Here is a 22,414-nt window from a genome sequence, read left to right as displayed (position 1 = left end):
TTGATCTGCAGACTGCCCTTGGACGTTCTGGATGGTCCCTGATGAGATGAATGCAGGCACAAGGCACGACTCTCGTAGATTCCTCTCTTGGGTCCGACGATCACTGTCGTACATGCAAGCAAATGGAAATTTATTAATGTAATGTTTTATGCATCATCAGATAACCTGCTATGGCTAGACACACTCATAGACTCGAGTGAACTAACCGAGTAACGATTAAGTCTCTGTAGCTCGCTACTCATTTCCCTCTATAACACGTCACAGTCAGTGATTTCCGTTGTTTTATATGAGCATCATACTTTCACTCAGACACTATTCTCAGGCTATACTAGCACTTCCTACTGGCTCGATTAGCGCCTACCGACACTGCACTTGTCTTAATCACGCCAACTAATCATTCGTAGAACATATCGCCATCTCACTACGTTCGTACAATCAATAGAAGCTACCCGCTCTTTAAATGTTATACACATGAGCTGCCACTGACTCGTAGTATGCATTCCCTTAATCTATATATATATAAAATAACTTGTCCTGACTGACTGACTGACTGATTCATCATCGCCGAGCCAAAACTACTGGACATAAAGAAATTAAATTTTGGGGATACATTCATATTAAGATGTAGGTGCTCGCTAAGAGAGGATTTTTGGATATTCCGTCGCTAAGGGGGTGAAAAGGGGGGTGAAATTTTAAAATTAGTGTATCTATATCTCAAAACTTTAAAAGTTTACAGATGTAAAAATTGGTATTTAGAATCATCTTTAAAAATAAGGAAACACGTATTTTTTTTGTTTTCAGAAAAACCCAATAGGAAGGGTGAAAAAGGGTGAAAATGGGGAAAAGTGGGTTGAATGCCTTTAATCAGGATACCGGTACTTATATCTCCGAAACTGAAGATATTACAGACCTGAAAATTGGTACTTTTGATCTCCTTTAAAAATAAAGAAACACGTATTTTTTTGTTTTTGGAAAATCCAATTAATGGAGGGGTGAAAAGGGGGTGATTTTTAAAATGAGTGTATCTATATCTCGAAACTTTTAAAGTTTATAGATGTAAAAATTGGTATTTAGAATCTCCTTTAATAATAAAGAAACACATATTATTTTGTTTTCGGAAAATCCCAATAGGAAGGGTGGAAAAGGGTGAATAATGGGTTGAATGCCTTTATTGAGGCTACTTATATTTCAGAACCTGAAGATATTACAGACCTGAACATTTGTATTTTGGATCTACTTTAAAAGTAAAGAAACACGTATTTTTTCGTTTTTTGAAAATCCAAATAATGGGGGGTGAAAAGGGGGATGAATTTTTTAAAATGAGTGTGTCTACAACTTAAAAATTTAAAATTTACATATGTAAAAATTGGTAGTTAGAATCTCCTCTAAAAATAAAGGAACACGTATTTTTTTGTTTCCTGTAAATCCTAATAGGAGGGGTGTAAAAGGGTGAAAAATGGGTTGAATGCCTTTAATGAGGATACATATATCTCAGAAACGAAGGATATTACAGAACTGAAAATTTGTATATGGGATCTCCTTTAAAAATAAAGAAACGCGTATTTTAGTTTTTGGAAAATCCAATTAATGGCGGTTAAACAGGAGTGACAAATTGGGGTGAATTTTTGAAAGACTGTATCTACAGATTGTCTTGGAAACGTAAAATGTTACAGACGTAAAAAGTGGGTGTTTGGAATCTCCTGTAAATGTAAAGAAACAGAGGTGATTTGTTTTTGGAAACTCCACTTAAGGGGAACCCAAAAGGGGTGAAATTTTAAAATGAGAATTTTTACAGTATATCTAAAAACCTTAACATGTTACAGAAGTGAAATATGGTATTTTTATCTCTATTAAACATAAAGAAACGTGTATTTTTAATTTTCGGAAATACCACTTGGGTGGAAGGGGGGGGGGTGAAAGTGACTGAAAATGGTGTTGAATTCTTTTAATTAGGCTACTGATATCTTAAAAATGAAGATGTTACAGACGTGAAATTTGATATTTGCAATCTGCTTTAAAAGTAAAGAAACACGTATTCTCGGAAAATCCAATGAAGCGGGGGGAGGGGGGTGAAAGAATTGAAAAATTAATTGACTTTAATTGTATGAGAATATATACATCTAATAAAAACTAAAGTTGTTACAGACGTGAAAATTCGTATTTGGATCTCCTTTAAAAACAAAGAAAAACGCGTTTTGGGGGGGAAAGCATCTTGGGGGGCGGGAGTGTAAAGGAGTTGAATTCCTTTCATGAGGAGACATAAATCTAAAAGTGAAGAAGTTAGAGTCGTGATAATTAGTATTTAGAAGATCCTTCACTATTAAAGAAACAAGTATTTTTTGCGGGAAAATTCACTTAGTGGGGGGGGAGTAGTTTGAAATGAAGTGACAAAAGTAAATTCTATTTATGGGGATACTTATATCTCAAAACTGAAGGTAATAGACGTGAACATTGGTGTTTGGAATCTCCCTTAAACATTAAGAAACACGCCTTCTTTTAATTTTTTTTTGGGGGGGGGGGTGGCAGTAAAAACTAACGGCGGTGGAGTGTGAAAGGAGGTGAGGCCAATTGATTTTACTGTTCTTAATGTACCGTACTTATACGGATCCTCCGTTGCTCAGGCGGCAGCGCGCTGGCTTCTCACAGCTGGGTTCCGTGGTTCAAATCCCGGTCACTCCATGTGACATTCGTGCTGGACAAAACGGAGGCGGGACAGGTTTTTCTCCGGATACTCCGGTTTTCCCTGTCATCATTCATCCCAGCAACACATAATAGTAATAATAATAAGAAGAAGAATAACGTTAATAATAATAATAATAATAATGTTCCGGACCGTCGTCAAATATGCGGACCGCGCTGGAAACGGCTCCTGGACGGGTAATGACTAAGAATGCAGTCCGGCCGCGGGTTCATTGCCGCCAAGGCGCCCAATATGACACTACGCCGGATCTCCTGAAGGATTTTATCCAGATTAAAAATGATTATAGGAAAATACGGTATGGCAAAGATTTACGGACCCAACTGACCGGGAAGAATGCCTGAGCCTAGCCCGGGAAGTACGAAATCGATTGCTGGAAAGGAAGATTGAAAAATGGGAGGAAACCAGCCGTAATCTAATAGAAAACGAGTCAGATCGGAAATTTTGGTGGATTCTCGCTGAAAACGTGTCAAATCGCGAATTTCGGCGGATTATATATCTAAAACAATAAGCATTCAATTATAAATTTCAGTATAATACCGTAGCGAAGCACGGGTACCTTGCTAGTATGTGAATATATTAATATGGAAATTACCAGCACCTACACTCACACACACAATCCTTCTTTCATCCCGTACGATTGGATTGTACATTCACGTGGAATTGCCTGATATAAGACAGACTTAAGTTAAAAACAATAACTTAAAGTGAATAGCGCACATTATTTTTCAGTCACACTGAATTACAATAACTGAGCACACTGGCTCACACTGACCGATGAAGTTTCACAGCTAACACGTAACAACTGCGGTGGAATGTATCAAAATGGCATACTATGGACTATTTGGGTTTTCTTATGTAGTGAAACCGGCTTGTTGCCTAGAGTTGTGATAAGGCCCGCTCACTTGCGAAAATTCGATCCGTTAATAATGATTTCTCAGAGTTATGAGTAGTCAAATTGTAGCCCAAAAATTCCACTTCACACTGATCGAGTTGTATTCAAATCGCATCGTTGGATCTCTCATAATCTTGTAGGCTGTCCTTTATAAATTGGCGCTTGGGCTATTGTATCGTGGGGAGTCCCTCGTTTCTGTCGCGCGGCACGCCTCTAACATGTGGTTTCCATTTACGCATACCTGTCTAAATTGCGTCATTACTGATACACTCATTAAATCTTCTGAAGTCATTAATTAGCATAAAATACGCCGATTCAGATGAGTCCTTACACGTAAGTTTCCATAGCGTGTATTATTATTATTATTATTATTATTATTATTATTATTATTATTATTATTAACAAGTTAATGCTATGAGTTGGACCAGGCAATATACAGGGAAATCGCTGAGAATTGCTGTAATAGACTCCGCCTTCTGACCCAAACGTTCTCCTGCGATTGGCGTGGCTGTTCTCTGTCTGCGAAGTGAGAGTGCGATTCCAAGGACTCGCTGTACTGAGCCCTCTCTCTCTCTCTCTCTCCGTGCGCGTAACTAGACCCTCGCCCTTGGAGCTGGCGTCTCGCCACTCGTATCCCGGTCTTGGCGAAAAATGCTCATTACGACCAAATATATAGTAGAATGTCGCGGAAAACGACATACAGTATATTATCTGTTGGACCTAAAGACATGCCTGTGGGCATGGTGGTGAACGGTTACAATATTATCATTGATGCTTTCACGGCCCATACTTATAGACATGATATAGGCTTTTTGGGCTTATGCGGTGTCAAGAAAATAACGTTTCGCAGAGAATTTTGCTCCGCGTCTTCGGAAGAAAATCTCGACTGTTCACACATTTCTGTCTTTTAACTCCTCAGTCTCATCCGTAGGTAGTAGCCTCATAAGGTCTGCTGTTGTAACCGCGCCCAATTTAACAAGAGGCGAGAGGAGAGCTCTCAAGGAACTTAGAGATGATTCTGAACTGACCATTTTCTCAGCTGATAACGGTAATGCGACGGTGGTTATGGACACTGGCGAGTATAAGATCGCGTGTGTCCAACGCCACTGTGAAGTTCTTAAGGCAATCCTCAGTTCCAAAAGAGGAGGCTAAACGTCTATCCCCGGGGGACGCAGTACCACCTAGATTATGTAGACTTCCAAAGATCCATAAAGAAGACGTTTCTCTTAGACCTATTGTTAGTGCGATACGTATGATCTGGCTAAATAAAAACCAAAACAAAAACAAACCCCACGGCGCTACAGCCCTTGAATGGCCTTGGCCTACCAAGCGACCGCTGCTCAGCCTGAAAGCCTGCAGATTACGAGGTGTCGTGTGGTCAGCACGACGAATCCTCTCGGTCGTTATTCTTGGCTTTCTAGACCGGGGCCGCCATCTCACCGTCAGATAGGTCCTCAATTCTAATCACGTAGGCTGAGTAGACCTCGAACCAGCCCTCAGGTCCAGGTAAAACCCCTGACCTGGCCGGAAATCGAATCCGGGGCCTCCGGGTAAGAGGCAGACACGCTACCCCTACACCACGGGAAGATCTGGCTAAATACCTAAGCAAATTGCGAGTTCTCTGCGAAAGGTAAAGAATTTCACCTTATTTTCTTGACACGGCATAGACCCAAAAAGCCTGTATCATGTCTATAATGCAGTGAATAGTTAATTCAGGTGAGTATGACACACACAAATGTTCCATATCCATAATGCCTATTGGTCACCAACATAATAATAATAATAATAATAATAATAATAATAATAATAATAATCGTACGGCCTCAGCTACCGTGTGCAGACATTTCAATTTGACGCCATCTGGCTGTCTGGTCGTCAATTTCGACGTTCCGTTTTACTCTAGGCCTACTAGATAGGAGACCGAGTAAACCGAAACTCTCTTGGGCGTCTGTGGCTGAGATTTAATGAATTTTTGTCGGACAAACACCAAATGTGTCACCAGAGATCTTTTACATGCCGACATCGTACGACATGGAGTGTCGAATGGACTTTTTTTCCGCCCTTCAAAAATCCGACTGCCTCTGCCGGGTTTTGAACCGCTATCTTGGGATCCGGAGGCCAACACTTTACCGCTGATCCACCGGGGCAGCTTGCTCACCAACATATTTTCGAGAATAGAGAGTTTGTACCGCTATTCATTATAGACACTTCATCACCCCCCTTTTTGCACAAGCAAATTCGTCATGCTCCTATTCTTTTAGGCAAACCATACATCACTTCGAATAGCCATTATTAACCTAATCTTAAATGACGATTCACTGAGCAAGTTACTCCGTGGTTGTGTCACGTGGCTATCAGCTTGCATTCGGGAGACTGTGGGTTCGAACTCCCACTCTTGGCTGTCCTGAAGATGGCTTTCCGTGGTTTCCCATTTCCACACCAGGCTGTAGCTTAATTAAGGCCACGGTTGCTTCCTTCCGAGACCTAGCCTTTTCCTACCCCATTGTCACCATAAGACCTATCCATGTCGGTGCGACGTAAAGCAAATTAATTGCTACAATAAAATGACGATCCTGCAAAGATTCTGCAGATTGTGTAGTCTGTAAGGAAGTCTGAAATCAGTTTGTTATACTCGTTCGCTTTAAATAATGCTAGCAAATTATTTTAGAAAATCCGACCAGAATTACGTTTAGATTCAAATTGATTTCGCTCTTGGCATTTCACTAGCTAGTTTATATTGGATCCATATTCAGCTTACAGCGACCTAACCTGTAACCTTTCTAGCTCTTCCCTCGTTAGGGATGGGACGCGCCTACCCGCGATTAAACAGCACAGCGCACTAATTAAGCCACTAATTGTGCACTCTTTGAAATAATTAACGGCTAACCCACAGAAGTGTTCGAAACCGTAATAGTTTCAACGTGCTTGCACTGAAAAAATATGTTGTGTACAGGATTCTATATTCCTTTATACCGGGAAATGGGGTCCGCCTCTGGGATGTAGTGGTTAGTGTGATTAGCTGCCACCCCCAGAGGCCCGGGTTCGATTCCCGGCTCTGCCACGAAATTTGAAAAGTGGTACGAGGGCTGGGACGGGGTCCACTCAGCCTCGGAAGGTCAACTGAGTAGAAGGAGTTCGATTCCCTCCTCAGCCATCCTGGAAGTGGTTTTCCGTGGTTTCCCACTTCTCCTGCAGGCAAATGCCGGGATGGTACCTAACTTACGGCCACGGCCGCTTCCTTCCCTCTTCCTTGTCTATCCCTTCCAAACTTCCCATCCCCCACTAAGGCCCCTGTTCAGCATAGCAGGTGCGGCCGCCTGGGCGAGGTACTGGTCATCCTCCCCAGTTGTATCCCCCGACCCAGAGTCTGAAGCTCCAGGACACTGCCCTTGAGGCGGTAGAAGTGGGGAAAAGCCGACCCTGGAGGGTAAACAGATTACGAACGAACGAACGAACGAACGAACGAACGAACGAACCGGGAAATGGGTAATAACACTAATAACTATTATTGCGTCGCGTCGTTACGGGGGAAAAGAGTGCTGGATTACCGAACAAGTTAGTTCAGTGCGTTGTAGAACTCAAGTTATAGCTGCTAGCTGCGTACTAGGGAGACAGATGGGTGCGAATACCTCGTCGGCCATCCTCGAAATGGTTTTCCATGTTCAGTTCTTGGTAAATGCCGCGATAGTACCCTTTTCAAACTCACGGCCGCTTTACTCCCATTCCTAGCCCGTACAAGTATACCTACACCCAGAGACAAGACTAACACACCAACACGGTGGAGTGTATCGCGAAAAGCAGCGCGCCGAACATGACCGGCACTAAAAGCCATACGCTTAAAGAACAAGATATACAATATCACGTACTCAATTTTTATCGAGCGACTTTACAAGCGGAACCAAGAAATTATGGCGCTAATCTCCCGTGAGTTGTGGTGAACTGACACTCAAGCCTAGAGTCAGGACAGAAGGTTGATTGCCAATAAAATACACACCCACTAAGTCAGAAAACGAACAAATTGGTTTCATTTCAATGTAATAGTACCGAGCGTTGCTCATGAAGAAATTAGTTACAGGAACGAGAGAAGATCGGAGTCCTGTTACCCAACTAGTACAGCTCTCTTAAGAGGATCATAAGAAACTCAGTCGTCTCTAATCTGTTTGTGTGCATGTGCATTGTTATTTATGCCTCCGTTAAACTAATAAAAGCTAGGTTATGGCATTGAAAATAAATCAGGAGCTTCAAGAATTCAGAAAATGGAAATTGCTTTTAAGCACACATAGGATGTTAACAACAAGTAAATACTTGTGCTGGAACAGTAAAATTCGTCATTACTTAACAGTGATAGAACCTGAAGCTATTTATGCGTCAGAAACGTTCAGTTTAAATCATAAAAATGATTTAAAGGAACAATTAGAGATTAAAGAAAGGTACATCATGAGAAAAATCTTAAGGCCAAGAATTAAAAATGGAATATATTGCCCCAAACCCAACTCGGAAATACATTTTTATTTAAACTTACTGACACAATGAGACTGCAACGAAGTCAATTTTTCAGCCATTTGGAAAGAATTAATAACAGCAGACTTACTTATCGAATACACACATTTTTGCAAATCAAATATGCGATATCAAAATGGTATAACCAAGTAGAGAAAGACCTCGCTGAATTAGGATAACCAAATCTGCAGAATAGAAATATAGTCAGGAAAATTGTTCATACAAGGAGATTTGAAGAAGACGAGAAGACTCCAATATGACGTACCTGGTCGGAGGAACAGAAATTAAAACAATAAATGAAAATGAACTATGGTCAAGGAGGAAAGCTCAACAAATGTCGATTTCGTGTGGTCTTAGGTGACCCATTCGCGAAGAAGGAAAGCTATGTTAATAAGTATATTTTTGTTTATTTCTGAAGGCAGTTATGCAGAATGAGTTTAGTGTTGTGCATTGCAATGTGAATTAATTAATTAATTAATTAATAAGTTAATTTTATATATATATCGTGTCCGTTTGGTCGTTGCCCTCTTAGTAGCGTCTTACGACATGCAGGTGGTACAGATAATGTATCTTTTCACTCATTAATTAATTTGATTAATTAAGTAATTAGCTTAAGACCCCTGTGAGTGGGGGCACAGATGAAGAATACACCCAAGGTATCCCCTGCCTGCTGTAAGTGGCGACTAAAAGGGGCGACCAAGGGATGATTGAATCAGAACCATGGAACTACTTGTGATTAATACCATCACGTGGGGAACACCATGGGTCGCATTTACTTGTGAGTAGCACCACTATGTTACGTACTCAATAGTTTTGTGATTAGTAGCAGCAGAGAGCGGTTCACTGTGGGTTTACAGCACCCGTGATTAGTACCATTATGTGAGAAACACCACGGGTCTGGGCGTTGCCTATGGTTAGTAGCACAATATGAGCGACACCGCGGGTTGCGTTGCCTGTGATTAGTACCCACTATATGAGGAACACCACGAGAAAACCGGCGCCCGTGATTAGTACACCTAGGTGAGGACTACCATGAGTTTGTGTTGCCTATGAGTGCCACCGTTACGTGACAAACACCAGAGGTCTGCGTTACCTGTTGCGACGTACAATACTTGTGAGTACGGTAGTACCATAGTGTGTGGAACACCGGGAGTCTACGATACTTTTGATTAGTACAGCAACATGAGAAATACCATGGTTCTACTTTACTAGCGATTAGTACCCTTATGAAGGGCCATTGACCTGGATTTTGGACCCCTTTAGACAAGAAGCATCATCGATTCAGGATTGTTTTTTGAAAGCAGGCCCTTGGTCAGTAACACCATTGTTCTAATGGTTTCTGGGAAGGTGGGGCATTGCGAGTCGGATCCACTGATTCTTTTAAATTCATATTCATCCATTCATTGAACATCACGTTTTGAATTCTGGTCAGTAGATGATTTTGGACTTTTAAATTGTCATTACATTTCGTAACATCAGGGGCCGATGACCTAGAAGTTTCGAGAAGCTTCAACATCATCATCATCATCACCATAATCAATTAGTTTTAGTGCACTGTGTGCCTGATGTAAAAACCACGCAAACCATCGCATTTTCCAACGCCATTGGTCTGCACTTAAGACTGTCTCTCACGTAGCAGATTCCCTAACTGTTCTGTACAGAAACTGTTCTTAAATGATTTCAAAGTAGCTGGAAATTTATCAAACTTCTCCCTTGACAAATTATTCCAATCCCTAAATCCTCTTCCTATACACGAGTATTTGCCGAAGTTTTTACTCTTGAATTATACCCCCTGTGGGTGGGGGACGCAGACGAAGAATACACCTATGGTATCCCCTGCCTGTCGTAAGAGGCGACTAAAAGGGGCAACCAAGAATGATGGAATTAGAACCATGAAACTACTTGTGATTAGTACCATCACGCGTGGAAAACCATGGGTCGCCTTTACTTGCGAGTAGTACTACTATGTTTGGTACACAAGAGGTTTGTGATAAGTAGCAATAGTGGGTGGGTCACTATGGGTTTACAGTACCCGTGTTTAGTACCACTGTATGCAGAACACTACGGGCTTACGTTGCCTGTGATTAGCACCATTCTGAGAAACACCACGGGTCTGGGCGTTGCCTGTGATTAGTACCACTATATGAGCGACACTGTGAGTCTGCGTTTCCTGTGATTAGTACCCGCTATGTGGGGAACACCACTGGATAGTACGAGTTCCTGTGATTAGTACACCTATGTGAGGAACACCATTGGTTTGAGTTGCCTACGAATGGCGCCATTGTATGAGAAACACCATAGGTGTGAGTTACCTGTGCGACATACAATACTTGAGTAGTGCCATAATGTGTGGAACACCGTGAGTCTACGCTACTTTTGATTAGTACCGCAACATGAGAAATACCATGGTTCTACTTTACTAGCGTTTAGTACCATTGTGAGGGGCGTATTTTGTATTTTGAACCCCTTTGGACAACAAGAATCATCGATTCAGAATTGTGTTTTGTAAACAGTCCCTAGGTCAGTAATACTAATATTTCAATATAGTTTCTGGGAAGGTGAGGCATTGGGGGTCGGATCCACTGATGGTTTTGAGTTCATAATGATTGTTCATCGTCTTCTCTTTGAATTCTAGTCAGTAGATCGATTCTGAAAACATTTTTAACCCTCAGTATTGTGAGTTGGCTCCGTTGATTATTTAATTCATATTTATACTTTCATTCTTCATCATCACGTTTTGAATTTTGAACTTTTAAATTGGCATTCACCAGCGTCACATTTCGTACCATTAGGGGCCGATGACCTAGATGTTAGACCTCTTTAAACAACAAGCATCATCATCATCATGTAGTCTTGAATTCCAGCTTTATCTTCGTTTTATGATCGTTCCTACTTTTAAAACTCCGCTGAAGCTGATTAGTCTATTAATGTCATTCCAAACCATCTCTCCACTGACAGCTTGTAGCATACGACTTAGTCGAGCAACTCGTCTCCTTACTTCCAAGTCTTCCCAACCCAAAGTTTGCAATATTTTCGTAACGCTATTATTTATTTATTTATTTATTTATTTATTTATTTATTTATTTATTTATTTATTTATTTATTTATTGATGTCTTTATTTGTGGCGAAGTTAGGGCTCTTGGCCCTCTCTTACACTTAACCACATTATGCGGCTTAATACTGAATCCAAACTTAATATTCAAACTTAACACAGTGTATATAATATAATAGTAATATAACTTAATAAACTCTAAAACTAAAAGATTACATCCTAAGTCTAAATTTAGAAAAATAAATTCAATATTAACTACTCTAGGTGGAAATCATAAAATATAACAGTAATTTATGTAAAATTTGGGAACTATTTACTCCAGACATTCACACATAACTACATGATATAGCCTACGTATTCAAGAGGAAATCTTTAGACTGTCTTTTGAAGGTAATTAATGAGGAACAATTTCTAATTTCAGGGGGTAAAGCATTCCATATTCTAGCGCCCGACACAAGGAAAGAATTACTGAAGGCAGATGTATGATGTGGAGGTATTGCAATTGTTGACCCAGATCGCGTGTCACGGTCATGAAAGTCGCCCAGAACGAAACGTGCTGCTTTCCTTTGAATCTTTTCCAAATATTACTGGTGAGGGTCCCAAACACTGGAACCGTACTGTAATTGGGGTCTTACCAGTCACTTACATGCCCTCTCCTTTACATCGTCACTACAAACCTTAAATATCCTCATAACCATATGAAGAGATCTAGAGCCTTTATTTATAATCCCGTTTATGTGATTGCCCCAGTGAAGATCTTTCCTTATATTAACATCTACGTACTTAGTGATCCCCATGAAGTACTGCCAACCCATCCACAGAGTAATTAAAACTGAGAAGACTTATCTTCTTTGTGAAAGTGTAATTAGAACATTTTATTTTATTTAGCTTATGGTACGAGTTAAGCCGCGCACAAATCGAGTAGGTAACATTATGAAAAAACGAATAATTTACAAAACAGAATAAATATAAAAGGTCAAAATAAAGCACAAAGTAGAAATCAAGAGAGATATGTGCAATACAGAAAAATAGAAAGAACATTTATAAAGTCGCAGATTTTTATATAAATCAGCGAGTCATCGGTGAGCTTCTTATTAAATTGTTTATTATTATTATTATTATTATTATTATTATTATTATTATTATTATTATTATTATTATTATTATTATTATTATAGCGTTTAGGATTATTTTATAACTAGTGGTCTGTCGCAGCGATCGCTGCGAACAAAGACTAAAAATGAAACTGGTGATAAAGAAAAGTAAAGTAAAATATATTTAACTCCGGAAGACCAATTACTTACCTTTAAACTTACACTTTCGTTGTGACAATAAATATAGAATTGTTGAACCTTTACACTTGTCCTATGATAATCTTGTTGTGAATGCTTGTAAGAGTCATGTTTCATTCACTTTAATAAAGCACGCTACAGTTCACTGTAAATAATTGCATTTGACTGTGCTATTCATTGACTGATTTCATTGTAACTATATTATTTTTTCGGGGAACTGACCCTGATATGGTGTAGTTACAATTTTAATTTTGACATCGCTCTAAGATTAACTCTACTAAATGCCGCATATAACTGACCATGGCTGAAAACGCACCGAAAGAAGTAAATAAGTTAACTATTTTGTCAAAACTTTGACTCTGTGCTTTGTTAATGATCATTGGGAAAGCAAGACATAACAGAAACTGCCTCCCTTGAATTTGAAAGGCAGGTTACTGTCAGTAGACACCAGACCAGTCCTACGTAGATCAATTACCTGATTCTTGGAAGCACCTGTAATGACTTCTGATTGTATAATTTTGTCATACAGTACATGGCTTGTTAAAGCCAACATAGAGCAAGAACTTACATTCTGGTGCTAACTTGATATCACATAGAAAGATCTGCATAGACAACTTATCAATATAGACAATATATCAGCAGAGACGGCCATGGCAGAGACAATATTTACATAGAGCCATCTGCCGCGAATGCAGTTAACTGCAATGACCTAAGCACGACCGAATGGATCCCTCGCTGCGCTAGTTAGAGCTACGCATCCAAACGGCCGTGATTCGAATAAGTAACTGTTTTGCGCAAATAAAGGACTTAATGAAAGAAATAATATAATTTTCTTTTGATGTATAACACACAGACGTTAGTAAGCAATGGTATGATGATAAACTGGGTTAAGTCAGGTTGTGAGTTTCACAAATAAGAAGTCCTCTCAGTTTAATTACTGCGTTGATGGGGTGAAAGTTCCTTTTGGAGATCATTGTACGTACCTGGGTGTTAATATAAGGAAAGGTCTTCATTGGGGTAATCACATAAATGGAATTGTAAATAAAGGGTACAGATCTCTGCACATGGTTATGAGGATATTCAGGGGGTGTAGTAAGGATATAAAGGAAAGGGCATATATGTCCGTGGTAAGGCCCCAACTTGAGTATGGTTCCAGTATATGGGACCCTCACCAGGATTACTTGATTCAAGAACTGGAAAAAATCCAAAGAAAAGCAGCTCGATTTGTTCTGGGTGATTTCCGACGAAAGAGTAGCGTTACAACAATGTTGCAAAGTTTGGGCTGGGAAGACTTGGGAGAAAGGAGACAAGCTGCTCGACTAAGTGGTATCCTACGAGCCTGTCAGTGGAGAGATGGCGTGGAACGACATCAGTAGACGAATAAGTTTGAGTGATGTCTTTAAAATTAGGAAAGATCACAATATGAAGGAAGTTGGAATTCAAGAAGACATATTGGGGCAAATATTCTTTTATAGGAAGAGGAGTTAGGGATTGGAAAAACTTACCAAAGGAGATGTTCAATAAATGTCCAATTTCTTTGCAATCATTTAAAAAAAGGCTAAGAAAACAGATAGGGAATCCGCCACCTGGGCGACTGCCCTAAATGCAGATCAGGATTGATTGATTGATTGATTGATTGATTGATTGATTGATTGATTGATTGATTGATTGATTGATTGATTGATTGATTGATTGATTGATTGATTGATTGATTGCGGTTTGCTCACAATTTTGTTACACGTTCAAATCACAGAAGTTAGATGTGTGTATTCCTATCAGTAGCCCAGTTCGTGAGATAGCGAACGGCCTATTCATTAGTCATTTTTGTTAGTATTGTGTTTACCGGGCGAGTTGGCCGTGCGGTTAGGAGTGCGCAGCCGTGAGCTCGCATCCGGGAGATAGTGGGTTCGAACCTTACTGTCGGCAGCCCTGAAAATGGTTTTCCGTGGTTTCCCATTTTCACACCAGGTCACGGCCGCTTCCTTCCCATTCCTAGGCCTTTCCTGTCCCATCGTCGTCATAAGACCTATCTGCGTCGGTGCGACGTAAAATAACTAGCAAAAAAATATATATTGTGTTTAATCCTAACAACAGTCCACCTCCGTGAGGCAGCGAAGGATCGAATCATTTGTGTCTATTTTATATATTTTTTCTTGATAATGGTGTCCCGCCTGTTGCCATTTTCTGGTGGATACAGTCATTTTGTATCCGTCTCTCGGCTCAGACCAGAACAAAATGTAGCTTCCACCGAAGTCCAAGTCTCGTCCATAGCTCTGACACTACGGAAGCTGCTGGGGTATGACTAAGGCGAGGATTCAGTCATAAATGCCTGTTTTTATCCTCAACCCAGAATTGTAGGCCCATAAGTCTAAAATCTGTTTCAGTCGATTTGTGGAGGAAGTACATGTGTTTTATAGTGCCAATAAATGCATATTTCGTGCATTGATGCCTATTTTGAAGATATTTGCATGTTGAGTGCCTAAAACAACAAATATTGAGATTTTAAATCCTATTTTTCCACCCATCTCTACTTCGTTACTTTTCTTTACCAGTTCCAAGTTTGAACAGCCACCTTCAAAAATAAAGCAGTAGGAAGAGAGAGAATTACCTCTTGTGGAGGCTGCAGGGATTGTGCATGAGGTGGAAGCGACCATTGCTAACCTTAATGGAGCTACAGGAGATGAAATCAGTGCCAAATTTCACAGTATAATGCAGAGGAATCCCAGGTGGAAGGATGCTTTGGACACTGCTGCTGTTATAGAAGGGAAAAACGTAGCACTACCATCAGGTTTCACCCCCAGAGCTAGCTGCTCTTACACAATGTCCCCTTCCCTCATGTGAAGTGGAAAGTTCATTTTCTGATTTAAAAAAATATACAGTGGAACCTCGAGATCTCGAATCACCTTGATAGGTAAATTTTATTTCGAGTTACCGAAATTTCGAGATATAGAGTATACCGTTTTTGGAGCATGTATAGCACATAATTGAATCACATGTATCTACGGGCTTATACTGAATACATTAATTTTAACAGCAGTTAAAAATATACAAATGCAGAATTTCACAAAACAGTCCGTTCCCAGTTTAATAACACGGTGTGTGTTTGTTAGTCATGTTGCTGTGTTTATACACGGAGAGTTGTTTGTTGTGATAGCGTCTGTCAATCATGATCGTCTCCCGTTGCAGCGGCGCCAATGCTGCTGTTCACATTTGATTGGTTCGGCATGCCCTCGAACTTGTCATTCCGAGTTTCTTTCTACCAATTAACTGAACAAGGCCAATAAACTGTCCTGGAGATACAATATAGAACAAGCCTTACAGTGTACCATGCCGCGGATGAAAGCTCTGAGACCTCTGCTGGCAAATAAATATATCTCGACAAGTATTAAGAGAAATATTTGCCTGGCATGAATCAGGCCCATCCTGCTGTATGGCTGTGAGGCTTGGGGCTATATTGTTAAAACTCCGCTTTCCAAATCTAACAGGAAGATACGAAGAGAACTTCGTATTCTGACTGTTAGATCTCAGATAAATAAAATAGTAAAGATGACCAAGGCTAGAATCCTAGTTAGCCATTCAACCGACCCTGGCATCCTACTCTATTCTAGAGTAGAACCAAGACGCCAAACACAAGTTTCAAACACCGCGACCCTTGGCTCACTTACGACCTGTTGTAATGAAATAGGAATCTGTTTCGGCCTTTTCAACCTTTTATACCCTTTCTCTCACTAAATAACTTCAAAATTAAACCCCTGAAAGAAACCGTTTGTTATAAGAAGGGAAGTTTCTCCCACCACTCTGAAAATAGCTTTCCGACTCAAAATTAGACCTCATTCCACAGCAAAGAGGGGTTTCTTCTCTCACGGGAGGTGAATATCGCCTCTCAGCGAGATCGTTTTACCCCCGCCAGTGTAGAACCTGAAACTTTTCCGACTCATCGGCATTTTTCGGAAAGAGATGGGTGAAGGGGCATAGTTTCCGCCCTGGGACTCTCAGGTACTCGCCCTCAAAAATAAATAAATAAATAAATAAATAATAATAAATAAATAAATAAATGAAAACGTGTCGGAACCAGGTTTGTAAACTCTGGTCTGGCATCCATCGTGCTCGTAAATCTCATTGTAATACCGAACAGGCGGTAAACATAGCTGTGCAAAGGATTAAACACCTGCAGTTTATTATCGAGTTATAATATTTCACTTTTTTTCTTTCAGTTCTCTTATTTACGTTATGTTCTGTTTTGAAGTCAGACTTTCTACATTAAATGTAAAGCCCAGTAATTAAGTTGCAGTGACGGTCAGGACTAGCCTGTTTGAGTTGCACGGGTGGTCAGTTTCAAGGGTGTTTGAATTACCCCGGTGATCATAGCGGTAATCGCCCTTATAAAGGTCGCTCTCACTCGTAAAGCGAGTGGAGAGATCAGCAATATTCCTATAATTGGCAATGACCTGGATAAAGATTGTCGAGCTGTTAGTGTTCACTGCAACACGTTTCGGAGAGTAACAGAAAATTTCAGACCACAGTTTCTCTGACCAGCGATGAACTAACCTCTTCTCGTACTCGAATTGTCCGGCTCCATGGTATGCTGGCCTTTGGTCCCGAACTCGATTCTTGAGAGGGTCTTAGACATTAGAATTCAACATAGGCAGGGCCCCACCCTCATAGATGCGTAGGTCACCTATAGGGCGTCAACTCGAAAGACCTGTACCAGACCTCTATGGAGGCCACACGGTCTTCTTCTTCTTCTTTTATTCTTCTTCTTTCTTCGTTTCGGCCTGCTGTGGACCACGTTATTTCAACCGTTTGCATCCTTGAGCTTTAATTCTTCCCCAGTACTCACGCATTCTTGTTCTGTGAGCCTCCTTTCTTTCATCAGTCCACTTCTTGCCTGTTTTCAACTTTGGCCTTTCTTGGAACCTCTTGTATCCCTAGAGCTTTTTCTGGAGAGGAGCACGTTTCTGGATGTCTTCGAGTGTAATTCCTATTTCTTGAAGGTCTTTTTCAACTTCGATAAACCAGGGTACCTTGGTTTGCTTGTTAAGAAAGTAGGAAAAGATCCTATTGGTCTGTCTCTGTGTGCTCATGCGTGCTATATGGCCATAAAAATTAATTATCCTTTTCCGAATCGTGTCCGTTATCCTCTCCATATGCTGGTACAGATCGCTGTTGTGTCGTCTCCTGTACTCACCATTTTCTTTGATTGGTCCAAGAATGTTTCTCAGGATTTTTCTTTCTTTAGCTTCTAGCTTCTCCATCAGACCTTTTCTGTTCATTGCAAGGCATTCTGCTGCATACAGTGCTTCCGGGCGTACAACCGAACAATAATGCCCTAAGCTTGGCGTTGAAGGACACGCTATTATTATTATTATTATTATTATTATTATTATTATTATTATTATTATTATTATTATTATTATTATTATTATTATTATTATTAATTAGAGGACCCGTGCTGCACCGCAGCATTCGTTATAAATAGGTCAGATAACTCGTCTCGATATGCCTTTCTTAGTCATATTGTTTTGCCTGACCTTTTCAATGGTTTTATTAACATTTAATAAAAGTAATCAGAATTCATCTATTCTGACGTCGTCATGCCGTCTATTTGGTAAAAATCTATCCATATATTCGCCTTTTTATCCTGCAGTTCTTCATGTACAGCTTATTATTGTGTAGTAGAGAAGGCAATGGTATTTTTAATCGCATTCTTCTATGTAGAGCGGTTGTCTTGTAAGCTCATGGGTTAGTCTCGAAGGAGCCTTATTTGCTTGGCAAATAACTTTAAGATATATCACCACTCTTTCTCGTGCAGCTAGGTTATCCTTCTATAGGTGTTCTCAGATAATGTCTAAAGTCGTATGTCATGATGGGGTCGGTTTGTACTTGGACTATTTTTCTCTTAGCAGCATGTCAGTTATTAGGAATGCTCTGCCATCTGTTGAATATACAGTATTTGGAAGCTGGGAAAGGTTAGAGAATCAAAGAGTATCTAGCTGGGAATAGTATTCTTCCGTGATCAGAGGAAGTGTATCCTCTCTAGCTTGACAGGTAGTAATCAAACATAGCTGTAAGCAATGACATTACTAAGGATGAACAACACATACTGTATATCAGAATATTAATGAAAGTGTTAGTCGCTTAGCAACCTGCTAAGTACAGAATGTATTGCGGGTTAGGATAAGCCTTCGCCTGCAATTATTGGAGAGATCATTTTAATGATTTGATTTTTTGATTACTCAAAGTTGGCTGAACTTAGGGACCTATCAATGTCGCGTGGATCCCCCCCCATACCCCATGGCGCAACAACCCCAAGGCCTGATAATTATGAGGTGCCGTGTGGTCAGCACGACGGATCCTCTCGGCCGTTATCCTTGACTTTCTAGACCGGGGCCGCCATCTCACCATCAGATAGGGCCTCAGCTGAGTGGACCTCGAACCAGCCCTCAGATGCAGGTAAAAATCGCTGACCTGGCCGGGAATCTAATCCGGGGCCTCCAGGTAAGAGGCAGGCACGCTACCCCTACACGGCGGGGCCGGTTGTCTCATGATTCACTGGCAGGTCATTCCGGAGAGAATAAAAGAGAAATGAAGGAAATCGATCCAGTAGAACGGATGGACGGATTTGCCAAAGCTGTTTACTATATATATATTATTTAGAATTAAGTTATTCAACCACGATGTGAAAATCCTTCCCAATGTGCCAATAGAACTATGCTATAGAACGGATATGTAGCCATTGGACTTATATTCTTCTTCGTCTTATTCTTATTCTTCTTATTCTTCTTAATCTGTTTACCCTCCATGGTTGTTTTTTCCTCTGACTCAGCGAGGGATCCCACCTCTACCGCCTCAAGAGCAGTGTCCTGGAGCGTGAGACATTGGGTCGGGGATACAACTGGAGAGAATGACCAGTACCTCGCCCAGGCGGCCTGTTGTGCTGAACAGGGACCTTGTGCGGGGATAGGAAGATTGAAAGGGATAGACACGGAAGAGGGAAGGAAGCATGGCCAGGAACCATCCCGGTATTTGCCTGGAGGAGAAGTGGGAAACCACGGAAAACCACTTACAGGATGGCTAAGGTGGGGATCGAACCCACCTCTACTCATTTGACCTCCCGAGGCTGAGTGGACCCCGTTCCAAACCTCGTACCACTGTTTTCAAATTTTGTGGCAGAGCTGGGAATCGAACCCGGGCCTCCGTGGGTTTGCCGCTAATCACACTAATCAGTATACCACAGAGGCGGACAGCCATCAGATTTATATGCTGTATAAATCACCAATATAAGCAAGCAACTAAGCTGGGAAAAGTGGTGAAATAAGCTTTTAAGTAGGCCTATGCATACTTATTTTCATGCTATTAAACAGTTGTATGAAATGCAAACGTAACATTCCTTTACTAGACTCTCGTGATTCCGCCGCACCAATACATGACATCATTATCATGAATAAACAACCTAATGAAAAACAAAAATCACAATGTCTGAGGTTTTCTGGGATACCTTCCATTTCACGCTTCACGTTCTCCATAATGTCCAGGGAATCACAAAGGCGCAATCCACGTGTTTCTAGCTTCTTGATTTTTTCTGATATGATTTGGAAGTGTCTGTTTATAAATGCCAGTTCCCTCTGAATTGTTTCATTGCCGAAAGAGTTCACATCATTAACTACTTTACATTTTCTTGAATACTGTTTGTGAAACATGTTAAAATATCAATATAAGTCGAAAACATACACAATAAATACGAAATTTGAAATGCATGCACTAATCTCAAGTATATGCAAATAGACATTTATATGCACTATTAAACTTAATTTAATTTCACCTTTAAACGCACTTCATTGTCGGTTTTGGAGGTCTACATATCGGCAAACAAAATATGCTGTCTTATACAAATCTAATGATCTATTAAGTTAGCTCTCTGGATAAATTCATATGATTTTATCCAATCCAGTGAAACACATTTGTCTGTACTGTTTGAAACGCTTACATAAAATTATGGCAATGTTAACCTTCGGTTACGATAGTAATGTCTTTCTATTTTTTGTTTTTCTTACAGATCGAGAGGACTTTATTCTGCACTTGAGCGTCGCTTATTGGAAGAAGAAACTCGACTTGGAAGGCTGCAGGATGAGGCTGCTAAAGTACTGAAGGAAATCGAAGTGGCAGCCAACAAATTTGAAACAGCACTAATGAAACCAAATGAACACGTTGACAAAAATCATCACTAAATGACTGATAGAACGATAACTTGCGAGAATCTTATGTGTAAAAAAAATAATTCCCTAAAATCCCACATTGTTTGTCTTTGCTTTTACTGTATAAGACATGATATATTTTTCACTGTATGATGTATAAGTTGTGGCGATATTGCAAAGTGCCAAAAGAAGTGTCTTAAACGGTGCGATTAAGAATGAACTATTCAAGTGTTAATTCTACGCTCAAATATTATTACAGATAGCGTCTGCTTCAATTAAAAGGTTTTAAAATTATGTTGTGATAGCGTGTATAAATATCTGTTCCTTGTTCTGTAACAGGCACTAGAATGCTTGGATGAGTTTGTTCATGAATTTTTTAAATATAAATATTAACATAAAATCTTAAGACTTTTAACTGCATACGTAAAATACAGTTAAATTTTGTGTCATGACCGTAACTAGATAAATCTAGCCTGTTTGCATAAGTACTGATTTGATTGTGAATATTGTATGATTTAGTCAAAAAAGATATATTATGTGCATGGGATTTTATTTTAATGCTGGAAACCAGCCTTTGATTATTTTAAAAGAAATAATGACTAACTGAAGGATTAAGTTCCAGTTGATACCAAAAATTATTTAGCCAGTAATATTGTATTTAAGATTGTCATTTCATTGTATATTTTTGCATCAAGTTTATGTTCATATTATACTTCCCAGACAGACACATGCCATATTCTTTCTGAGAGAATATCACGGCTGTGTTGTTTACCTTCAATTTTTTTCTGAAGCAATTCATGGAGATTAATGTATCATATAAAATCACCTATGATTTGTAATAAACAAATTGTTTGTATAATTCGTGTAGTTCGTTTGTAACGAAATCATTCACCATTACCGCAGCCCAACAATGGAATCTCTTACCAGTGGACGTCAGACGCATGCCTAGCAGCTCAGCTTTTAAACATGCCTGTTGAAATCTAGGTAAACATGCATGAATCAACTTTTGACCTGAAAACACCTCCTGCTTCCTCTTCATCATTATTTCCCTCTTCCTTGCACACAGACAGCGGGAGTTATGACTGTTCAAAAGGCTATTAAGATAAAATCAGAACTTACAGATATGAAAACACGGTGTTGCAATGGGAGCTGTCTCACCATGTTAGCAGCCGAGATTCCGACTGGCGAATCATGCTTGTCAGGTCGAACACGTGCAGGCTGCTTGCAAGGTCAAGAACTATGCGCGTTCCTCCCATACTGCAGCTGCCGTAGCGCAGAGTACAAACACCGTGCGTTCGATCAGGGTTTATATGAGAGACCCTGTAGATTTGTCCTAGCTTTACGACCGGAAACTCTTTCTGACGCCAACCCTGTGAGTAGGAATGTACGTATTTAGTAGTTCCGGAAATTCGAACTAAATCGGGGTGACGCTACCTCGAATTTAAAAAACGTGGTAGGCTGTAGCCACTATGGTTATGTGTGAAACGTCTATTGGCTATTGTAGTCAGAAATGATGAACAGGTTGAAAATTTTACATCGTTTTATTTATTCATTTTCAATTGCAGTATTTTTAACCATTATCAAATTTGTATTGAACAGTTTGAATTATATTTGGCCCCATGGCTGAATCATCAGTCTAGTGGCCTTAGGTTCAGAGGACCTCGGGTTCGATTTCTGGCAGGGTCTGGGATTTTAAGTGGACGTAGTAAATTCCTCTAGCTCGGAGTCTGGGTGTTTGTGTTCGTGTACATTTACATACAACGCAGAACACTACAAATCAC

At 40.1% G+C, this 22,414-nt stretch overlaps 1 protein-coding gene across 1 annotated transcript in view; it reads left to right on the top strand.

Annotated features, from left to right (window-relative positions):
* The window catches only part of LOC136856986 (uncharacterized), a 423,798-nt gene extending 402,306 nt beyond the window's left edge, over positions 1–21,492 (top strand). Inside the window, exon 4 of the mRNA XM_067135313.2 lies at positions 20,495–21,492. Within this exon, the coding sequence (XP_066991414.2) occupies positions 20,495–20,666 (172 nt within the window). The 3' untranslated portion in view covers positions 20,667–21,492. The remainder of the gene's footprint in view (positions 1–20,494) is intronic.
* The last annotated feature ends 922 nt before the right edge of the window (positions 21,493–22,414 follow it).

The sequence above is a fragment of the Anabrus simplex genome, chromosome 1 (assembly GCF_040414725.1).
Source record: "Anabrus simplex isolate iqAnaSimp1 chromosome 1, ASM4041472v1, whole genome shotgun sequence".
Classification (NCBI taxonomy): domain Eukaryota; kingdom Metazoa; phylum Arthropoda; class Insecta; order Orthoptera; family Tettigoniidae; genus Anabrus; species Anabrus simplex.
Note: the sequence above shows the minus strand (reverse complement) of the source record. Positions and strands in the feature narration are given on the sequence as shown.